The sequence below is a fragment of the Diadema antillarum genome, unplaced genomic scaffold (assembly GCF_040938485.1).
Source record: "Diadema antillarum isolate AM-2024a unplaced genomic scaffold, OU_Dant_1.0 seq00000891_RagTag, whole genome shotgun sequence".
In the NCBI taxonomy this organism is placed as follows: Eukaryota; Metazoa; Echinodermata; class Echinoidea; order Diadematoida; family Diadematidae; genus Diadema; species Diadema antillarum.
Window position 1 is genome coordinate 584431 of NW_027271755.1, and position 20186 is coordinate 604616.

General features: G+C 36.8%; 1 protein-coding gene across 1 annotated transcript in view; it reads right to left on the reverse strand.

The window, feature by feature from the left end:
• Positions 1–9701, reverse strand: part of LOC139740944 (nuclear pore complex protein Nup85-like) — a 50807-nt gene extending 41106 nt beyond the window's left edge. Inside the window, exons 1-3 of the mRNA XM_071651529.1 lie at positions 9663–9701; positions 7163–7274; positions 6057–6161 (exon numbers count right to left, since the gene is read on the reverse strand). Coding sequence (XP_071507630.1) covers positions 6057–6161; positions 7163–7274; positions 9663–9695 — 250 coding nt within the window. The 5' untranslated portion in view covers positions 9696–9701. The remainder of the gene's footprint in view (positions 1–6056; positions 6162–7162; positions 7275–9662) is intronic.
• Positions 9702–20186: the final 10485 nt, after the last annotated feature.

Sequence of the window (20186 nt, forward strand, 5' to 3'; positions counted from 1 at the left end):
CCCATCATACTTCATACTTGGACCAAGTTTGGTAAAATTCCAGTAAATATTACTCAAGTTATCGCGTAAACGAAAGCGGACGGACGTACGGACGTACGTACGGACGGACGGACAACCCGAAAACATAATGCCTCCGGCACCACTTCGTGGCGGAGGCATTAAAAAAAAGATGTTCCTAATCAGTGTACTTTTATTGCTACTGTTGCAGTTCCCTTTAGAATCATATTGCCTCATGTAATGTCACAAATTTGAACTTAGCATTGCTCAAAGTGTACACAGTTTGTTATTCACTTTTGTGGAAGCCAATTTCCTTATAATAATAAGTATGAAGGGTATGCACTGCCAAAAAATGTACATCTGTATACTGTTATTCACATTTTATTGATGCCCTGTTGTTATTCTAGCATGTAGTGATAGTTGCTTACTGTAGTTTTATTATTTTAAGTGAATACAAGACTAGAACTTTGTGTTAGCAGTTTTGAAGCCTCCGAAACACACTAGTTTGTTAACTGAAGCCTCCGAAACTCACAAGTCTGAAAATTTCAACTTTGTCAAAAATAATCGAATTTCTTCGGGATTTTGGTTGATAAATGTTTGTTACCAAGAGATAATTTAGGGCTATGTTTAGAGTGGCTCTTGCTTCTAGAACATTCTTTTAACTTAAAAATAGTTTGTCAGGTACCATTTTTACCTTGGAATGTGAAGTTCACATCCAAATAATTGCAAGAGCGAATATCTGTTGGGGGAAAAGTGTTTTGATATTTCAAATACATGTTCACAGCAAATGAAAAGTTGCATTACATCCACCATTTATCTTCATTTGGTTGCTGTGGGTGACCAAAACATTCTTGTTGTTTTTACCTAAATTTATCTAAAATTCCATAATAGTCACTTCATTGTTCATATTTAGCCAAAGAATTAAGCTCTGGAATGACAAAATATTGAAAATATAGACATTCCTATATAAAATAAAGGCAAAGATAAAAATGGAAACACAACTTTAATTTTTGACCCTTGCCACATCAAAGTTACACCCTTTACTGTGAAACTGACCATATACAGAACCTTGCTACACTTGTAACAGACTCTGTACAACACTTTGAATACTCAAAGAGTGTTCATTTTGAGAGAAAATTCACAGTATCTGTTGGAAAATTCACAGTATCTGTTTGATATACCGATAATAATAATAATAATAAACCGTATTTGTATAGCGCATCAGAATCACAAAAATAGATTAATGTCTCCATGCACACTGATGGAAGGAACTAATAGAACTTAGGAATATAGACATGAGAGAGAGAGAGGAGGCAAAACAAGATGAAAGGTGAAAGAGCAGCAACAAACATCGTATGTGACCGTGCACCTCAAAACGAACATAAAGTCGCACACACTGATTTTGCGTGAGGACTGAAAATAAGTGAAATGGGTCAACCTCGCTGAACTTGACTTTTTCATATTTTCCGAAAGAGCGGGTCTCCTTCTACATTATGCTAAAATTTGGTATCATAAAACGGGCAGGAAAGTGTGTTTTTTAGCAGTTTATCTCGAACATTTTTGGTAGAATAGTGTGATTAGGTGTGTCTTTAGAACCCTTTTTCATTTCTGAAAAAAAAAACTTGTCCACACTCTTCAATTTCAACTCTCATAACTTTTGAAAGGATAGTGCTACTACTTTTAAAGTTGGCATTAATTATGGACAGAATGTGTTAATGAGGCATGTTTAATTTCAGTTTAATTTGATAATCCCTTCATTGTTGTTACTCTGGTGGTTTACTGTCTGTTTTTTGTCCCATTCATCGCACAGCCAGCACGGTTTGGTAAAGATTAAGCGTTTGAATAGACATTGTACTTCAGAGCCTCTTTTCTCAGTTCACACTTTTCCTGAGTTTGTACTTTCTTTCCAATATTTAGATAGGTTAGGAGGGTCCATTTGATTTGAGTTATACATCATTTTAAAGCTTAAAGTCTGCTCTTTCAGAATATGGTCTTAACTAAAAATTCATGTCTGGTGACTTTTTGTTTGTTTTGAGGTGCAGGGTCACGTATAGTGTTAAACCTAGTCCACAGACAAGTTAAAGAGATGAACGTTTTCAACAAACGCTTAAAATCATCTACTGTGTTGGTTTGCTTGAGATACGTGGGTAATTTGTTCCATAACTCTGCTGCTGCCAGTTGAAAAGATCTTGCGCCATAAAACTGTATTAATATTGTGGGGGTGTACAACAGAAGTTTAGACTGAGAGCGAAGATTTCCTGCTGGACGATATTTTGTTATGAGCTGTTGAAGATAAGTAGGGCCTAGTTCATAAATGCCAGAATTGTTCAACTTTAACACTTGATAGGAGAATATAACACACATTATCATGTGGCTTAACACATACACAAAGTTCTGATCCAATTATTTACCTGATGAAGCAGAAGACTTGTATATCCAACCTTGTTACAGCGGGATTCCCATTTATTTCCAAGTTGGTCTCCCTAGCACAGCCCTCTACTCCTTATTTTCAGACAGTTACATGTTACATCAAACAGAATTTTAAATCCTGCTGAAAACTGGTTTCTTTGAGTTTTTAAAAGCAAAGTAAGCAATAGAATTAACCCTGAATATCAATTTAAAAGGAACTAGAAATGTCACTATGGCAACTGGTATGCCTCCGCCATAATGCATGATTCTCCTAATAGGTCTAGATAGTACATGTGGACAATGTGTGATTACATTTTCACAAAATTGGCAAAATATTGAAATGAAAAGTTTGTCACAAATGTGTTGAATGTTCACCTTCCTTGACCTAGGTTTAATTGGATGAATAGGAGAGCATGTATTTGGGGATTTAAGGACTTTAACTTTACTTTGACCCATTCATACGTTTAAATGCATTGAGTAATTTTCAAGGTATGGAGAAAAAGTGCAATTTCTGTATTGAATAGTAAATTGTTACCATTTTCATCTGGCCTTTGACCCTAAAATTCATAAGATAATCACTGTCATGCAGAACATGCATAGATATGTAGTAAGTTTCAAGATAACTTGAGCCACTTCCAAGATATGGAGGAAAAATTTAATTCAACACTTTCACTTGATCTTTGACCTTTGAGGCAAAAAAAAAAAAAAAAAACTTTGCAGAGAATCTCTATCCGATTATACATATATGCATGTATACACCAAGTGTAAAAAAAAAAAAAAAAAAAATCCTGCTGGCACTGCATAAACATGACGGAAGTAGTAAAATCTTTAAAGTGTTGCCCTTGACCTTTGACCCCAGACCTTTGACCCCATGTACCCTAAATTGTCTAGATAATCACTGCCAGTCAGTACATGTCTATTCCATGAAGATACCTTGAACAATTTCCAAGGTACGGAGAAAAAAGTGAAGTTTAAATATTTTTACTTGACCTTTTGACCTTTGACCTCATGACCCCAAACTTTCACCAGAGAATCTTGATAGGGTAATACATGGATACACTAAGTTTCTAGAAAATATCTTCAGGCATTGCATAGATGTGGTGGAAATAGTGAAATTTTATGTATTTGACCATGACCTTTTGACCTTTGACCTTGAGCATGTGCACCCAAAAGTTGATAGACACAACTTCACCCCCTAATACACATACATGTACATGCCAAGTTTCATTAGGATACCTCAAAAGGTTTTTTAGTTTAATACGCTGTCCACAAAATTCATTACGGACGGATGGAAGGACGGACGGACAACCCGAAAACATAATGCCTCCGGCACCACTTCGTGGCGGAGGCATAAAAAGGAAATGGTATAAGAAAACCAACAAAAAAGAAGAAGAAAAAGAAAACACACAGAAAGATCCTTTATAACAAAGTCTGGGTTTGATTTTATCAGCTAGTACATGTGAATGCAGCCTAAAGCTGAAATTTAAGCATCACATTCAAGAGAAGTCAGGACAAGTAGAGCCATGTTAACGATATGTTTATTCAAGGGCAGAGCAATCAATTATGCAACAATGCCACATACAGTACATAATGTCATTGCCATAAAAAGCACATTTTGTGCAGCTATGTGTCAGACATTCATGCTCACATCAGGTATGTTTGCACATAATTCATGAAGCAAATCTTCATGCAGAAATAGTGTATATTATTTCACACACGGAAAGTTTTTTCCTTTTCTGACTTTTCTGACTGTATTCACTTGTTCTGGGACTTTCTTGGTAATACAAACATTAGGAAACAAAGTGCGTATGTGGTCTGCTTTTATGGATAACTATTAGAATGTTAAATAACAACACAAAAGTGTAACTTAGCAACTTGTCTACTATCACTTTACAATTGTATCCTACAGTAAATTTGACATTGCTTTAAAGTTTAGTGACGTAGAGTAATTTGACTGCTAAGGTGTGTGCTTTTATTTAATGAACACATTATACATGTAACAGGTTTAAACAAACCTTCACACATCACGTTCAACACACACACACACACACACTACATGCATTTATTAAAAGACAGAAAAAATGACATATTATTAGGAAAGGGTCTAAGATCAGAATACAAAATAAAATTGGACATAAATATCATGTCTCTTCTGTGAGCTTGCTTCAAGGTGGCACTTTATTCCTTGGTTTCATTCCACAGAAAAAACAAAACAGAAACTAGAAATGTCGCTATGGCGACTGATGCCTCCGCCATAATGCATGATTCTCCCAATAGGTGTATATGGTACAATGTCTTCACAATGTGTGATGACTGACAAAATATTGAAATGTCATGTTTGTCAGAAATATCTTGAATGTTTGAAGGTTTGCTATAATTGTCTTAAGAGTGCAGGTACACGCATTTGGGGAAGTGAGGATTTTTACTTGACTTCTGACCAACCCTTTTGTAAGTTTATATATTGAGTAAATTTCAAGGTATAAAGAAAGTTACAGTATAAAATAGATTTTTTTTTTTTGCATTTAAACCTGGCCTTTGACCCTTAACCTTTGACCTTTGAGAGAATCTACATTAGGTAATACATGTATAATATCAAGTGTTAAAAATGATAATGCAAGCTTTGCATCTACTACTAGTTAATGAGGGAAATAGTGAAATTTTGACGAGTTGACCTTGACCTTTGACCCCCTGACTAATGACCCATGACCCCTACATTCCTAGATAATCCCTGCCAGTCAGTACATGCGTATGTACCAAGTTCCATGAAGATCCATTGAACCATTTGCAAAAAAGTGAAATTGTAACATTCTCACCTAACCTTTGACCTTTGACCTCTGACCTTATGACATGAAACTCTCTCTGGAGAATCTTTATGCAGTAGTACATGTCTACACTAAGTTTTTTTTTTAAATACCTTTGGACCTTGCATGGATATGGGGGAAATAGCAACATTTTTTGCATTTGACCTTGACCTTTTGACCTTTGACCTCTTGCCAATGTCACTAAAATTGACTCAACTAATTGCCCCATCATACATCATCCTTGGACCAAATTTGGTGAAAGCTGCTTCATCCAGTTTTGAGTTATCATGTAAACAGTTAAATTTTAGGATTTGACCTTGATCTTTGACCTTTGACCTCTGTCTAATTTCACTCAAAAACTAATCAAATAATTGTCCCATCATACATCATCCTCAGACAAAGTTTGGTGAAATTTCCTTGATCCAGTCTTGAGTTATTGCATAAATGGATACAATTTCATGATTTGACCTTGACCTTTGACCTTTAGCCGATTTCACCCAAAATCTACTTAACTAATTGCTCCATCATACTTTATACTTGGACCAAGTTTGGTAAAATTCCAGTCAATATTACTCAAGTTATCACGTTAACGAATGCGGACAGACGTACGGACGGACGTACGGACGGACAACCCGAAAACATAATGCCTCCGGCACCACTTCGTGGCAGAGGCATAAAAAACCCAACACATATAACCACAACGGAGTTGTGCAATATACTGTATACTGACTGAACAGAGGGAAAACAATGAGCATTAATACAATGTACATTACAGTGACGTATCCACAGGGGGGTGCATCGAGCGCGCGCCCCCTCTTTATTTTGGAAGTTGGTTTTCCAGGAACTTACCATGAGACTGCACAACAAGTTTCCTTGTGTGAGGGTTGTGCATGTCTGTTTGCCATTTTACCACATGGAGCTTTGAAGGAGTCCTATGAGGTGTAGCATGATCCCCTGCAACATTTAGAAAAAAAAGTAAGAACACATTTCCACTGACCTGAAATATTCTGCAGCAGGTACAAGTGTACTTGTAACTTAGAAATGGTAACTTGGTAAAAAAAAAAAAAAAAAAAGGTAATTCTTTCAGATGAAAATGAACATTTTGAAGACTTTTTCATGCAGCTATATACAAAACGAAATACAAAGGAATTTCTCAGTAAATTTTAATAACAATTTGAAGTGGATTCTGAAGATTTTTATCAAAACTGAACATTGAAACCAGTGGTATAACATAAGTTTTAAAGGACAAAGTCACCCAACTATATGAATGCAGCAATATCAATAGACCACATCAGTGAAAGTTTTGGGGGAAATTGGACAATACGTTCAAAAGCTATGAATTTTTAAGGTTTCTTTGCAGCCATTGCTGAAGGAGAAGACTACTGTGTCACATTTAATTATTCAAAGAAAATATAAAGGGAATTAAAAAAAAATCATTTTTATTGAAATGTACACATTCCCTCGACTTTTTGAAAGAGGTATGTGTTGTAAGTCAGGCCCCTTCATTTTGCTGAAAATATGAAAATATGTTAAATTCTTTTTATTTTGTTTATATCTTTGTCCTGCAGTGACTTTACAAACCGTAGTAGTTGCACTGAAACTTTAAAAATCTAATAACTTTGTAAATTTGTTTGAGTGTTTGATTTTCCTCAAACTTCCCTCAATCCACACAAATACTACAAGTATATTTGGGAAAACTTGTCCTAAAGCTGATCCCAATTTTTAAGATCGACTTTAATGCTTTGTAAAGCACCGCTAGGGCATTTTATCCCAAAGGAGCATTTGGGCACCACAATGAGGGGAAGTATAACAGGACTACTATGCTGCAATATTAAAAGAATCAATTACATTTAAAATTAGGGAATTAAATACAGTATAGCATAACAGTTTGTTCTAGATATCAAATTAGACTTTATTTCCGCAGCCAAAACACAAAGTTGGTAGGAAAATCTCACCGCTGCCTTCGGCCTGCTTCTTCCGACCACACCCCACATGCAGCAGAAGCTCATTGCCCAGCCCCCATACAGCTGACAAGCCATGGACACTCGCTTCCAGTCCTGGTATCGTCTGCAGTGGACATGTAGATAGAGTGGTAATTAGTTTTACCCTACTAGATAAGTGTTGTTCACAAGGCAAAAACGATAGATGAAAGATGTAAGCTTTATCATATCTTCTAACTTTTTCTGGTATACTCCACAGTCTATTAATGACATTTTCCTTTAAGGGGTTGATGGTTTGTCATGCTCTCCAAATTGACATCTCCAAAAAGTTTCCTTGGCATTTGCAATGTATGTTGATTGACAGTCAACAAGCTAGCTGTACATCATCGATCGATCTTTGTAACGACTAACAGTAAACTTACATGTGCTATCATGACTGATTGTTTGTTGGTTTTAGTCTGAAACAATGCATACATTGCATTCTAATTCTGTGGTTTTCCTGTCTGCAAAAATAACTGATTCACTGATGTGGATTAGTGTGGCATGAGCTCCCCATTCACAATATGAGTATAACCAAAACTACATGTACTTTCAATTTCAAACATTTCAAATTAATTTCAAGCATATTTCTCTTCTCTTTTTTTTTTAGCGTTACTGTTAACCCGTTGAGGACGGTTTGATTTTGCTACAACACGCATTTTCCATAGACAACTGCCCGAGTATACTCGCGACTCGTCCTCGACGGATAAGAAGATGAGCAGTATAACTTTACTACGTCTAGGCCATTTTAACTTTAATATAGTATAAGGTGTATCCGGGGTCTGGTGAAACCAGCATTGGAATATGCATCCACAGTTTGGAGTCCTTCAGTTACAAAGAAAGACATTGAAGCATTAGTCTTTAGGTGCAGACAAGATGCTTACATTTATGTACCGGTAGCGACAAAAAAATCAGACTGGTCATGGAACCTTTTCAGGGGAGAAGAATCAAGACTGATCTTCTCGAAATATATATACCAACATGTACAAGTTTCTAAATTAAGATAGCCAAACCTGGAGGGTGTTTCACGAAGATTCTAAGTCGAACTTAAAATCTAAGACTGACTAAAAATTATGGTATGCTGTGTGTGTCTTCACTGTTGCTCAACTTCTGAAATTGAAGATTTTGGAGACCTTTTTTCATGTACTGGTACATGTAAATTAGGCCCTAGCCATTGATGATACAAGATAAGATAAATAATGATGGAATTATTCTGGAAACATTACTGATAATCTACAGTGGGTGAGGATTAGCCTTATGAAATAGATTGATTAGAACAGGGAAACCAGTGGCATACCATAGTTTTTAGTCATTCTTAAATTAAGTTTGACTTCGTGAAACACCCCCCCCCCCCCAAGATATTTTCTTCTCTACCCCACTCAAAACACTGCGAGAGGTCACTCTGAGACTTGACTTTAAAGGGACTGTACAGTACTGGTTGAGGTAAGGGATTTATGTTTTGAACATAATTCCAAGTGAGATAATGAGAAACCTCTCCTGAAATTTGAAAGAGCATGTAATTTTAAGAAGGATTCAACATCTATTCGATGAAAAAATTAGTTTTGAAATGGCTGAGATATCCAAAAAAGTGATAATAATAAAAGGCGACAGGCCACAACTTTAGCGTGGTTATAATATTAGGATCTCTTTGTTTCACCTTGTTTTTGGATATCTCGGCCATTTCAAAACCGATTTTCATCAAATAAACTTTTGATACCCTTTAGAATTGCATGCTCTTTGACATCTCATATGTTATAGAGTGGTTTCTGAATATCTCGCAAAACGTTAAAAGCTAAATTAAATCCTCACCTCGACCAGAACTGTACACACCACCCTTTCTGATCATGCTTCTATTACGTGTATGGTGGGCAACTAGCATTCTTAGTAGCAACTGCATTGCATAACACACCTAACTTTACTGATAAAAGAACAAACAAAAAATCCCGCTGTGAGGTAGATATAGTGGAACTGGTAAAAGTTGAGGGAAGTTCTGTTTGTCAAGTTCCGACCGGGATACGGATGGCCGATGCACACTGATGCAGGCGATGGATGAGAATAGAAAAGATGCCAGATGCTCGTCGATTAGACAGAAAGATCCGTCTGTCCAGAGGACTCTTTTATATTTTGCCATTTAACGCTGTCGGAGGGGAAAGAAGCCAGACGCAGTCTCCGCGGAACATTCCCCGACGGACAGACTAGCTATATACAGACCGATCTTTCGGTCAACTCGTCGATATGCCAGCACCACGACTAGACTAATGGCAATGTTTATGCAGTCCCACATGTTTTTATTACTGTTGGTTCATTCGTTTGACTTGTTGTCTAGTTTAGAACGGTGACTAAAGGTGGGTATGGACGCATTGCACAGACAGTAAACGATTACGCAAGTTACAATCATACTTCATGTGTGTAAAGAGACTGGAAATATTAATAAGACCGATATAAATCGACCATTTAAAGCTGTGTTAGCACTTACCTGCAGAAGAATTTCCCGCTCGTATGCTGCCATGATGATTCAATATGCTGACTCCGCGCGAGGAACGTTTCATCGATGCAAACACGCGTAAACAATTCACCGAACGTGAACACTTGTGGAGGCAGCGAACAGAAAGGATTGAAACTGTTTTATTTTGGTGGCAGAGTTGGGGAAAGCTCCATTGGACACACCGATGACCAACTGGGGGGCGTTTCATCAACGAGTTCGTCGGAGTTTTCACCGACAAATTTGCTATCAGCCAATCAGACCAAGGATTTCATTAGCTTTTGACAGTTGTCAGTATAAATCCTTGCATCTGATTGGCTGATAGCAAATTCGTCGGTGAAAACTCCGACGAACTCGTTGATGAAACGCCCCCCTGAAGTACTAGTATACAGTAGGGCCTAACAATACTGATTACTAAGTAGTCCAATGCCTTTCCCTCACCAAGTGGGGGGGGGGGGGGGGGGGGATCTTCACAAAAATTAATAGATTGCATGTAGAAATGCAAGGCAATGTCTGAATAAAGCTAGAGGAAGTAAAAGAAAAAAGGACGAGAAGGATGACGTCAGAGACGATGGTAAAATGATCATAGTCCTATTTAATGTTAGGAAATGAAAGGGGAACTCTTAAACATAAAAGACCGGGAGGAATGGAGAAGAGGAAATCTTTTAGTTGTATCAATTTCCCAAAATACAACCAAGTGAATAAACAAACAAAAAATATCACATAAAACTATAAAAGTGCTGCCTTTATAGGCTAAGAGTAGTTTTAACATGGACATGTCTGGTAACAAGTTGATTTTTCTTTTTTTTCACGATAGCTCCAGGAATGTGTCTAGAATAACTTACTAAAAGTTCTCATAAATCCTCTTTGAGCGCTTTCTGCAATCCAAGATGGCGTTCAAAATGGCCGCCATTTCTTGAAATTCTTATAACTTTTCAATCAGGTGTCCCCGAAATACAAAATTCAAATGTCTATGATAAATATATGTTTTGAAGCATGGGGTCGATAAAATACATATTAATAGTTGTTGAAGCGCGTAAGTACCACAATCCAAGATGGCGTAAAAAAATGGCCGCCATTTCCTTTTTTTTTTAAATCTCAGAACTTTGCAAGTAGATTTCACGTGTACACTCTTCAGATGTTGAAATATACGTTTTGAGTAACAAGGAACCAAATAGAATACATTTTCAGAGATTCTGAAACACACATAAAGAGCATAAGCACTTTCAGAAATCCAAAATGGTGTCCTAAATGGCCGCCATTTCCTTTTTTCTCCTAACCCTGCAACTAAAGTAACCATGATACTCACTTAGATGTCTAATTATATTTTGAGACATTAAGGAACCCAATAAAATACTTATTCAGAGCTCACGAAGCACGTAAGTACCAATAAAACCACGCGAGTTCTTCCCGAAAACCAAATAGTTTCCAAAATGGCCGCCATTTTGTTTTATCAACACATTGCTGTTTTTAGCCTGTTTAAGACAAATAAATTCAATATAATGTTAGAGATTCAAAAACTCAGAAGGTCCAGCGGAATCTTTACGTTGATGCGCACAACATGGGTGTGGGTTGAGTTGGATTTATCCCCCACCCCCACCCCCACCCCGCTCTTAGGGAAGGGAGGGGGTGGTCTGTACAATCATTATCGTCCAAATATTCAATCTGAAGTATATACACTTTATCGTTGAATTGCAATCATAAAAATGTATAAAACGTGTCTCGCTCGGCCCCTTTCCACAGACTTTGTTCACTTTTGAGATTGACAAAGTTTCGAAATATGTCATTAAAAAGTGTGCACCAGATCTTTCACTTACAAAATGCTGAAGTTCCCTCATATGTCATACTGGGAGGGTAATATGCCCTTCCTAACCCTTTCGCTGCTCAGTTCCCCGATACAAGTAAGTACCCCTTTGATTAACAATTCCCAAATATTCCATCAAATATGTGAAAATTATGTAATCATTTTTATTTCAATTCAAATGTAAAGCTCCCTCGTGTTAGAGGGGTTGGGGATACTGAGACTATGAATTATTTACTCTTTAGGGGTTTTCACATCAGCCCGATAAAAGTCCAAGCTCGAGATATTTTCAAATTTCCCAAGTCAGAAAATAGCGCGCTATTTTGAAACATCGGGCTGATGTGAAAACGCCTTTTGAGGATGGACAAGTTTCTCAATCTAACACCAAGGGTGCACCAGGCCGTTTAATGACGATCATAAAAATGCAAGAACTCCCTCCAGTGTAAAGGGGTTCCCCCTCCCACATCTTCCACCAGCTTATTGCCTTGAAAATACTAGTCTTTAATTCTACTTACACTTTTAATAGAAACAAAAATCTAGTATTTCATCAACAATGTTCACCATAAAACCTGAGGTTTTCAGGTCTGAAAAAAAAAATCTCCCTCTTGTGGGAGGGTGCATCACCTCCCCCGCATATTTCCATAAATATATTTTCTTACTTTTATGATATAAACAAAAAACAAATAATTCACCAAAAGAGTGCGCTAAATCTCTGAGTTTCAAGTTGGAAAATGCCAAAATCTCCATCGCATAGGAAGGAATATTCTCCTCCTACACTCCCCCTCCCCGACACTATCCTGAATATATATTTTTCCTATTTTTTTTTTGAACAGAGAACAAATATCGAATATTTCACCAAAGGGGTGCACCAGATCTCTGAATTTCAAGTTTGAAAATACGAAAAAATTTCCCTTGTGTGGGAGGGGGCAATATACCACCGCACATTTCCATTAATATATATCTTTTTGTTCCTTTCTGATGGAAACAAAAATCTAATATTTCACCAATAGGGTGCATCAGATGTCTGAATATCAAATCTGAAAATGCAAAATCTCCCTCATGTGTGTGTGTGTGTGTGTGTGTGTGGGGGGGGGGGGTGATGCCCCTTCCATGCCCTCCCGCTGCCCGTTTCTCTGAATATCACTTTCTTTTTTTTTCTTACTCTTTGTTGGAAACATTATTACCAAACGTGTGCACTACCATGTTTCATCTCCAAGTCGAAAAGAAAAATCCCTAGTGTGGGAGGAGAGTATCCCTTCTCTATGTATACCAATCAAATAGCTACGAGTGTCATATTCTCTGATTTCTATCTATTATTTATCTCATCTACATGAAATGAATGAAATAATTTAATCACTATGATTTTAGGTGGAGTAATAGACTACATACACAGAAATTCACTGTCATGTGATAAATTGCACATTATTTTGTAGCACATGTAGACACTTATTTTGAACATGTATGTAGTACAGATACCAAAAAGAATTGTTTTTACTTCCTATGTGATAACAGTTAGTTTCAAATGGAACTCATCTTATGGTAGACATCAAATGCGTTGGTTGAAAAAAAGAAAGAGGCTAGCACTAAATGTTCATCTCATGTGCTTAGGGTAACGAAAATAGACCAGGCGGTAAAAAATATCGCCTTGTAGTATATAGGTTGTCTGTTTAGCAACAAAACTAATGGTGAAATGTTTTTCTCGTGACAAGGACACACTCCTTGATTTTAACATTAGAATCTTTTAATTTGTATACTTTACACATAAGAATTATATTCAATAAAAAGGTTTTTGAATATTTTTCGGATGAAAAATCACATGTTAGTCATAATTATACTTATATGCTACATAATATTGTGAGATAAAATTGTTATTACCGGCCATTTTACACGCCATTTTGCATACTAGGAAAAGTTCGAGCAGTTGTATCGGTACTTGCGTGCTTAAAAGTCTCTTAATGTGTAATTATATTGTGTTCCCCATGCTTCAAAACATGAAGTAGACATTCAAATTTTGTATTTGGGTTATCTAGTTGAAAGGTAATAAAGATACTCAAAAAATGGCTGCCATTTTTGACGCCGTCTTGGATTACGTAACTTGTGTGAGTCAACATCTCTTAATATGTATTTTATTGAGTTCTTCATGTTTCAAAACATGATATATCAAGACACTTAAATTTTGTGTTGGGTTGCCTGTTTGAAAGGTAAAAGCAAAGACATTTAGGAAATGGCGGCCATTTTGGACGCCATCTTGGATTGCGGAAAACTCTAGATCTCAGGAGGATTTATGACGACTTTTAGTACGTTATTCTAGACATATTTCTAGACATGCTTCTAAACATATATTTAGACATTTAAATTTTGTATTTGGGTGATGGTTCAAAGGTAATAAAGATATTCAAGAAATGGCTGCCATTTTGACGCCGTATGGTCTTGGATTACGGAACTTGTAATATAATTGGACGCCATCTTGGATTGCGGAAAACTCTCAAGGAGGATTTATGAGGACTGTTAGTACGTTATTCTAGACATATTTCTAGACATGCTTCAAAACATATATTTAGACATTTAAATTTTGTATTTGGGTGATGGTTCAAAGGTAATAAAGATATTCAAGAAATGGCTGCCATTTTTGACGCCGTACGGTCTTAGATTACGGAACTTGTGTGAGTCAGCATCTCTTGATACGTATTTTTATTGAGTTCTTCATGTTTCAACACATGATTTAGACACTTCAATTTTGTATTTGGTTGCCTGTTTGAAAGGTATTAAGGATATTTAGGAAATGGCGGCCATTTTGAACGCCATCTTGGATCGCGGAAAACTCTCAAGGAGGATTTATGAGGACGTTTAGTACGTTATTCTAGACATATTTCTGGACCTATATCCTGAAAAAAAAATCAGCTTGTTACCAGAAATGTCCAGGTTTAAGCCTATTTTGACCTAATGCTCTAGGACTATTATCAGGAAATATCAGTACAGCTGGATCCAGAATAATTGCAGGGGCAAAAACAAAGGGCCTACGTGTGAAAAAAAAAGAGATCATCATACTGATGATTACCAAATCAAGAATAATTAGAAGGCATAATCACATTTTATTTAACAGATTGCGCATGATATTTCAAATTTCATTGGGAAAAAAAGTTTTCATTTCATAAAAAACACGACTCCCCCCTTTTTTTTATGGTGATTGCGTGAGTAAGGGGTCAGCATAAAGATATGACATTGTATTGATGCAAAATCGAAACAGGCTATGCACAGAGCAGGCCTTATATAGTCGTAACGCGGGAGTGGGGGGGGGGGGGGGAACGTATCTTATGCATAATCATGACAGTCGCTTGCATAACAAAATAAATTGATGCGAAAATTTTTGACCTTCAATCCTTCCTTCTAAAAATGAAAAATAGATTAACATTTTTCAGATACCCAGTATTCACCCGTTTCCCCTTTGAACATATCAGCGCAAATATTCCCCATCGTAGGTTTACGTCACTAAATTACTTTTTCATTTTTCACACACACAAATCGATAGATTCAGAGCAATTTTATGAAACTGAAAGGGAATAGAGAGGCTGAGAAAGAGAGAGGGAGACATGAACAAACGAACTGAGAGATACAGGAAGAGACCGACAGATAGACAGACAGACAGACAGACAGACAGACGGACATCAACGAGGAAAAAAGAGACAGAAGAAGAAGAAAGAAGAGGAGAGGAGAATTAAGAGGAATGCGGAGAGAGAGAGCGAGAGAGAGAGGGGGGGTGGGGTGGACAATTAAACAGACAGACGGACCGCGACAAAGATAAAAAGAGAGACAGAGAAAAGGGGAATGATGGTGGAAAAGGGAGAGAGGGAGAGACGGACGGACAGACTGATATGCAGACAGACAAAAAGATACAGCGGAGAGAGAAAAAAAGTAGAGACAGACAGACAGACAGACCGATAGACAGACTGACAGACAAAGATGAAAGAAAGAGAAATAAAGAAAGAAAGGGGACGGAAAGGGATTGGCGGAGAAAGGAGGGAAACTGAAAGGGAGTGAGGGGAGTGAACAGGGGAAGGTCACCCTCATCAGCTGCATATAATTATGACTCCAGTGTTATGTTTGTATAGAGAGCGATATAAGTGACTTTGTTTGTTTTTTACATTGTGTTGTTGCTTTTTAGTAGATAATGCAAGAAGCATAATGGAACTTCAATTACACGTATACGTTAAAAGCTTCCCAGCCGACTGAGCCTTTTCTTTCTAATTAATTAAAGTCCGCTGCAGATCAATGATTCGTAACGGTCTCATTTATTAAAGGTGTTTTTTTTTTTCCATATAGGTAAATCAAAAAAAAAAAAAAAAAAAAGCCCACCGGCTAAACAAGCTTGAAATCTAAACTTGACACAATGATGTAAATTGCAGCTTAATCGGCATGATATTATGATCGGGAACGAATTTTAACGCTTTGAACAATCGAATATCAGAATGCATCAAGTATAAATAAAGTAATACAACAACTGTATACATTAGTTATGGTAATGAGGGTAATGAATGAGTAAACTTGCATTCAGCTTTCTTTTTGTGTTTCATTATATCATAAATTACATCATAATCTGAGGCCTACGTCATCACACACACACACACACACACACACACACACTCACACACGCACACAAAGAGAGTGCTGTATTCTCTATTAAAACTGACAATATAATAATGATAAAATATAATCTTTTCTATAGCGCATTTCTAGCAAGCTGATCAATGCGCTTTACATTGATATTCAAAGTGAAAATACAAAATGTTCAAATTCCTTTTGAACATTGAAACTAAAGGTGATAGACGAAGTTCATAATTTGGCAAGGTATTCCATGCCTTTGGTCCACAAAATGAGAAACTACACTCATCAGCCTTAGGATTTACACAAATATGGTATCTGGAGTATTGTAATATCCATGGCAGAGCACAATTTAAGCTGAGGGGAGAGTGCAAAAGTTATGAAAAATATTTAGCAGAATATTGTGGAGGCAATGAAAAACCAACAAGCATTATCCTGTATTTGACTTTCTAGCCAACAGGCAACCAATGTAGGCCTAATTGTTTGAGTACTGGTGATGCACTAGCTGCTCATAAGTCATAATGGACACCAATATAGCGCAGGCATTCTTTTCTGCGTATGGAAGTGCAGATCAAGTTCCTCTACGACTCAGTTATTACAGCACTGTAACATTTATCGGGAGATGGATACCATGCACAGAAATGATAATTCCTTAAAATCAAATGTAGAAGCGGTGAAATAATTGCAATGCCCGTTTACTGCTACAGAGGCAACAAATTGCAATGTCCATTTACTGCTATAAAGGCGTATGAGGCACCTCATTATACAATTTAATCAAAATTGAATGGTCGTGTTGTTTTGTCTTTTTTCCCCTTTTTTGTGCACTTTTTTTTTCAATTCTTTTTCAAGGTTTCATCACTCCATCAGTCGAAGCCTTTAATGCTAAAAAATAATTTTCCCTCCCGGGAAATGGTTTCGCCTCTCTTTCGTTTTCTTTATCTTTATTTTTTTTCTCTCTCTCTATTTTCTTCTCTCTTTTTTTTTGTGCATGTAGCGTTAGTGCGTCGTAGCAATGTATTTCTCTACTGCTTGTTTCAGTGAATGAGCACATTAATGAGATACTTTTAATCCATGTACAATAAGCATAGAAGTTAAACTCTAGAGGCGCTTGACTTCTATCTAGTGGCCTTCAGAGGTGCCATAATGTCTGTTCCACGGACACACTTTGCCTAATCGACTACAGTACTCTCCGCATAATCGGGTAGGCTCGGGCAGAGCGTTTCTTACCTGATTAAGCGGAGTACCCGATTAACAGATGAACACGTCTCATTCACAATAGACACACGCAATGTGTATCTACATGCATTGTACACTGCACCAAACACATCCACCGTATGCTTTATAATAATATGCGTGCTTGCACGGCACATAATACATACCTTACACTTGCTCAGTCACGGGCAATAATTGGCACTCTATGGACAAATATGTCTTCAGAAAACTTTGTCGTTTGACTTTATAGACTCCTCGCTAACACGCTGGCGTTTTCTGAAATGACCACACTATGACGTCTCTTTGCGTGCACTATAGCACGTAGAACGTCGGGTTACTTTTCGAGAAGTGACTTGGGAAAATCAAAATTATGGAGCTGGTGCATGGCCTGACTTTCGTTGCAAACTTCTCGTATTGTGAATGTTGTTGCGGAGCAAGGGAGGAGCGCAAGTGTGTTCAACTCCTGTCTGTCTATATGCAATTGTGAGTGCCAGCTGCATTGTAATATTCGTTTTTCAGGTGGCAAGTTGGTACGGGTACATGTGTTTTCATGACGTGTTCAATTACTCCCCAAATGATCGGTCTTCATTGCAAATAAAAGCAGAGAATTCGATTTGCCGTGGAAAATTTGACATGCATGATTTCTTAAAGTGTTATAATTGCGATAAAATGTGGGTAGAAATTAGATTAGAAGAAAATTATTTACCCATTTTTAATATGCGGAGAGGCAATCCGATTATCAGGTTATTTTAATGTGCGTTGAAACTGACTGAGACATTACTACCCAAGAGTATACGGAGTATACCCGTTTAAGAGATACCCGATTACGCGGAGAGTACTGTACTAATTAAAATCAGACACGGTGGAGTAGTGTCTCAGACTCTTTGCGATCTATAGTATTCTTTATGGCCTTGAGTGAACTACAACATAATACCATACACACCATTAGTTTATCAGGAGGTTAATAAACTTAACAAAGGGACATGTAAGATAGAAAACAACAATAATAACAACAACAACAGCAACAACAAAAAAATACAACGCTGCAACGAACGACTATAATTATATGTAAAACATAATTATTCAAATTATCCGTATTGAAATCCAAGAGTGGTATCAAGCAAACAAAACGACAGAATTTTCAGTAAAATTTGAGTAGAAGCAACAGGCTGTGGGAAAATAGTAGAGACACGGTCTCATGAAAATGGCGGTTTTGTCATAGTTGTTTTACCTGTATCACGTGACTCTTCAAAAAAGAATTGACGAATGGATGAACGCAAGCAACCACGATTTTTATACACCAACCTCATGACTGGTATATTATTTGGTAAATTGGTATATTGGTATATTGGTATAATGGTATATTGGTATATTGGTATATTGTATAATGGTATGTTGGTATATTGGTATATTGGTATATTGGTATATTGGTATATTGGTTTATTGGTATATTGGTATATTGGTATATTGGTATATTATGATGATGTCGTCGCTTCGCATGGTTTCACATCGACCTCTACTCAAGTCCTCACCAAAGGAAACTTTTTGTAAAAGTTATAGTTATATTGGGGCTTTTAATGGGGGCAGGGGAGGATATGGATATTCATTATCAGTTAAGTTCTTACATTTCCATTTCAATACAGAACAAGATTTTAAACGTGTCGGCATAATGATATGAAATATATGGATCAATGTAGGCCCTATACATGACTATAGGACAATCGTACAAAACCAACATAGATTGTTAAGACATTACTATACAGCAATGTGATAAAGAACGTAGAGGGAAACATTTAACAAAGAAAGTTTTGAAGAGAAAAAAAAAATCATTTGAAATGCTGGGGATGTCATGCACTCTGTAAGTCGAGCTAGACCGTTGGGAGATGACCCCGCAGGTAAAATTACAACATAAATAATGATTATGAAAAATATCATAACCCCTGCCGCTCATTGCACTGAGTTAACAGCAGTGCAGCGCAGTACATTATTTTAATGTAGGATACTAAATGCCACTTTAGATTCTAATTTGTGGTGAAAAAATAGTCTTTCTTTGTGCAGATGTCATATTGTGTACTTTGTATCATTCTGTTAGCTGTGGACTGGTTAGTGTACTCCAGTGTATCATCAAAATCATTGACTTTGGCAACGAGACTTAATAAAATCAATTATCAGTTATTTGGAAATGATTCCATTTATGGAATCGGTGAAACCTACCCTCTGCATATATCGTACTCAATCAATGGAAAGAAAAAACACGAGGGATTATGGATATTATACTCGCGACATTTAGGTATAAACTCAAAAAATATTTGTTTTCTAAATATACCAGTTAATTCTGTGCAATGAAAAAACCCGTCATGTTTCACTTTTCCTTGAGATTTTGTAGTGTGTCCACAGACCTTTTCCATCCCTCTCCTTTTCCTTCTCTATTCTTCCCTGCTCCTTTTTCCTCGTTCTTCGTTGTCCAGTATCCGTCTGAGTGCATTTCCTCAAATTCTGTTGTTTCTGTGTATTGTGTTATTGTTGTTGTTGTTGTCGTCGTTATGTTTTTTTTTTTTGTGGCCGATTGCATATCTTCCTTTCAGTTCAATTTTCCTGGCACACCTGGCCCCATAGTGTCTGTGCCACAAATGTGATATGTTATATAGTTTATACGTTTGCATCCTAAAATCCTAGTAAGTATTGTTCATAGCATCAACATCATTATATCAATGAGTAAAATGTACAATAGTATATAGAAGAATTTAAAATGAATATGTCTTATTGGTATAACAAATTGGTGCTGTTGTTGTTTTGTTCCAGTGTTCCACGTTTTACAAGCGTGGCTTTTTTAGTGGAACACTGTTTTCCATCATTGTGATTATTTACTATTTTTGTTGCCATGACAAAGTGCATTGTTTCTTTTT